This window comes from Phyllostomus discolor, chromosome 6, assembly GCF_004126475.2.
Source record: "Phyllostomus discolor isolate MPI-MPIP mPhyDis1 chromosome 6, mPhyDis1.pri.v3, whole genome shotgun sequence".
NCBI lineage: Eukaryota > Metazoa > Chordata > Mammalia > Chiroptera > Phyllostomidae > Phyllostomus > Phyllostomus discolor.
The window spans coordinates 123,649,202-123,653,110 of NC_040908.2; the positions used below are offsets into that span (position 1 = coordinate 123,649,202).

General features: G+C 40.0%; 2 protein-coding genes across 2 annotated transcripts; both read right to left on the bottom strand.

The window, feature by feature from the left end:
• Window positions 1-404: 404 nt before the first annotated feature.
• On the bottom strand, window positions 405-668 carry LOC114498510 (serine palmitoyltransferase small subunit B-like). Its single transcript, XM_028514463.2, has one exon. The coding sequence runs from the start codon at window positions 633-635 to the stop codon at window positions 405-407; it is 231 nt and encodes a 76-aa protein (XP_028370264.1). The 5' UTR covers window positions 636-668.
• Window positions 669-1,795: 1,127 nt separating this feature from the next.
• Window positions 1,796-3,328, bottom strand: LOC114498895 (olfactory receptor 51G2-like). Its single transcript, XM_028514903.2, is given in 3 exon segments — window positions 1,796-2,418; window positions 2,420-2,576; window positions 2,579-3,328. Coding segments are annotated over 3 exon segments (951 nt in total). The 5' UTR covers window positions 3,276-3,328; the 3' UTR covers window positions 1,796-2,321.
• Window positions 3,329-3,909: the final 581 nt, after the last annotated feature.

Sequence of the window (3,909 nt, forward strand, 5' to 3'; positions counted from 1 at the left end):
GACAGTAGCTTATGGACAAATTTTAAAATGTATTTCCTTTAGTATAGCATAAGTATCAAAGGAGCATTTTATACATGATTCTGTTAGGTCTCTTAGGAGCCTCCTTTCCAGAAAAAAATATTATATAAAATTTCATGATTAAAAATTAAAATCTAAAGTTTTAGATTTAAGTTAAAAATATGGTATGTGGGGTAGGGTCATTGTATTATCTATGTTATGATATACAATGTAACATGAACAAAAGAATCTAAAGAGAAATCTATCTCAAATTTCAAGAAAGGTGTTAAGAGCACATAGAGAAGTGACAACCTTTTTTGTCAGACAGTGAAAGAAGACACAGTATTCACCTAAAACAGTAAGCAGCATAGACGTATGCAATGCCAATTCACAGAATGCGAACAAAATCAATTTGAAAGTTTACTGTGAGAGCCACACATTTTGGAGAAAAATTTCCACACCAAGTAGATGTGGACTAGAATAAAAACATAGGCAATATACACCACCACAATAAAAATGGTTAGTAAGATGATATTGAATATGGATGACTCCCATGGATCCATGACAGCACAGCTGCTAATGATTTGGTATTGGTAGTAACACCTGGAGAAATAGTCCTTCACATGCCTGAAATCCATGGTTGACTCCTTGAAGCTGCAGAAAGTCCATTCTGCCTGAGCAGGGGGCGATGTCCCGATTTGGATCCTTGTCCTTGCTACTCCACAGAAGAATGATCCAGGGTTACTTCACTGAATTGCTGTTTCTTCATTTTCTGGTTGGGTGTTTCTCCCTGCAACTTAGGTGAGCAACCACACTTTGGCATTTCTCTAGATACTGTGAGCTTCCACTTGGCTGGGAGCCTCTCAGCATCCCAGAGTTGGGTATTTGGTCCAGCCATCTGCACTACTGCCAAAACTCCAATTCTGCCAGACTGATTATGGAGATTAATTATTTACAAAAGGAAAACACTCCCATCCAAACTTGAGTCCAACTGCACTGCTCTAGTGAATTCTTCCAGAAGAGAAAGCCGGCTGCACTACTCATTGTGTTTTTATCTTCCATGAATATTATTATAGCTATCAAGCAAGTAGTTTTGGCCCACATCTCCCCCTATAGTATAATAAGCTACTGCTTGTAAATGGTTATAAATAAGGAAGCTAAGTAGCATTTTTTGACAAAAACTACCATATTCTTAATGATAGTAATAATAAAAATGTACATATTTTATTCTGAAAATAATTATTTCATTTGTTGTTAGTATTGAGTTGCATTCAGGATGCATACATTGTTGAAAGTTTGGTTTCCAACTAATGGTGAATTAATATGGATTTTATTATTCTTGTGATTTTTTTTCTTACTTGGTGATTCTGGCCAGTGATTAGAGATTCAAAGAGCAGAGTAATTGTTCTACCATGTGTTTTTTTTAACATTTACTTAAGTATAGTTGGTATATAACCTGATATTAGTTACATTAGTTTCAGGTTAACAACATAGTGATTTGACATTATTATAACATAGAATGTGATCGCTTACCATGCAAACTTTAATACAATATTATTGACTACATTCCCCTACCCCTTATTCAGCCATCATCTTTGTATTATGTAAGAAGGAAGAACAGCAAAATTTTTGGGTGCTCTGAATGATAGTCAAGAAGCATTTTGAAGATCCTGTCTTCACATTTTATACTTTACATTCCCTTTCCTAATAAACATTTCAAATTGGCTAGAAACTTTTTCAGGAAATTATAACTAAATGATTTTTTTCACTCGTTTAGCAAATACTAAGAGCCATTTTAGTGCAAAGCACAATATTATACTCAAGTGATGATGTGACTAACAGCAAACACAATTTCCGGAGATGATATTTAACTGGGGATGCAAATATGCCAAAGATCTTTTCTCTGAATGAACAACCACAATGCCAGCCTCTTCTTCCTCTTCTACCAACAATAATGAAAGGATTGGATTTTTAAAAACTGTTACTATTTCCCTAAGCAATTTTACATGATTGTGTAATCTTCAATCAAAATAAAGTGATTGTCAAATTCACTTTCAAAACTGAGGCAGCAATTTAATTCTCTTTTGGTCTCTAGATTTTAGCAGAGTTCAGACTATAGGGCAAATTCTCAATAAGTATGTTTTTAATAAAATAAGGATAAATATGTAGATTATATCTAATGATTAGGGAGTGAAGTTACTGAGAATGAAGATGGAGTCTTAATTTGATTGGTTCTCTGTATAATTTGCCGGGTACTAAATCATTGATTAAGCTGCAAGCATGGCAAGAGCATCAGCCTGCATTTCTTCCATCCAGTGAAGAGTTTAATTATGTTCCTTGTGTCTAATGATACTTTTATTCCACCAAAAGAGACGAAGCATCCTCAGGCGGATCTGCTTGGTCTTAATGGTGTAGACAATGGAGCAATGGAGGTGTGAGATAATGCAGATAAGAGAGCAGCACACGGCTGGAAGGGAAAGCAGGTTTCCCAAATCTGTGGATCATGGATAAGCCAATCATAGGTGTGTAGAAGAGCAGCACAGCACAGAGGTGGGAGACACAAGTGTTGAGGGCTTTGAGCGCTCTGCCTTGGAGGCAATGGACAACACTGTGTAGAGGATCAGACCATAGGAGAGGACAATGAGCACTGCATCCACACCCAGTGTGGAGAGCACCACAAAGAGACCATAGGCACTGTTGATGTGGGTGTCAGCACAGGCCAGCTTCATGACATCAGGGTGCAGGCAGTAGGAGTGGGAAAGCAGGCGATTGCGGCAGTAAGGCAGCTTCTTCAGCATGATGGGAGCTGGGATGTGGAGACCCACGCTGCGTAGCATGATGGCCAGGCCCAAGCTGGCAATCCGGGGACTCGTGAGGATGGTGCCATAGCGCAGGGGGTTGCTGATGGCCACAACACGGTCAAAGGCCATGGTCAGCAGCACAGAGGACTCCATGATGGAGAAGGTGTGGATGAAGAAGAGCTGGGCCAGACACACATCCACTGCCACCTCCCTGAGACCCAGCATGTAGATGGTGAGCATGGTGGGCAGTGTGGAGGCAGACAGGCCCAGGTCAGTCACTGCCAGCATGGACAGAAAGTAGTACATGGGCTGGTGCAGGGAGGGCTCTGACCTCACCACCCAGAGGATCAGGCTGTTCCCTGCCAGAGATGCCACATACATGGCACACAGAGGGATGGAGAGCCAGGTGTACACAGCCTCAAGGCCTGGGAGGCCTGATAGGAAGAAGGAGGTGCCAGTGTTGTTGGAGTCTGACATGATGACCTGGACGGACAGAACTCCAAGCAGATGAGCATTCACAGGGTCTATGATCAAAAGAGTTGCTGAGTCAGAGCCTGATTTGTTAACTACGGCATTGCAAAAACTCCCCAGAATGCTCCTCTGATAACCATGGCCTTGTAATTTGTTCAACTATTCCTGATAGTTCAGACATAAAGAGCCCTAAAAATAAAATGATTTGTTTGAATTATTAGAACAACTCTTGAGCATATAATCATGGCTCAGTAACCATGAAACAAAATGTACCTCAGACACATAATTATAGGCTCTTGAATCAAAGCAGTTGTTGTTTCATAGAAGTCATTGAGCCAGATCGTGTATCCCAAAGTAAAATCTGGAAATTGCTGTCTCCGCTATGTGGTTCTGAACACTGATATCCCAAGGGGTCCTCTTAAATAAATATTAGCCAAAGCCAAAGACAAGGCATTGAGGTGCCTGAAGGGGAATTATAGCAGGAACCTGATTCAGGTGCCAAAACAATGAATTTCCCAATGAAATAAAATGTGAAACACAGTCCTAGAAAGGCATTGAGACAGTCTCAGGACAACTCTTTGTTGTTTATACCTGAAAATGAAATCTAGTCCTTTCAGCTAATTATCAGAATTGGAGGTCT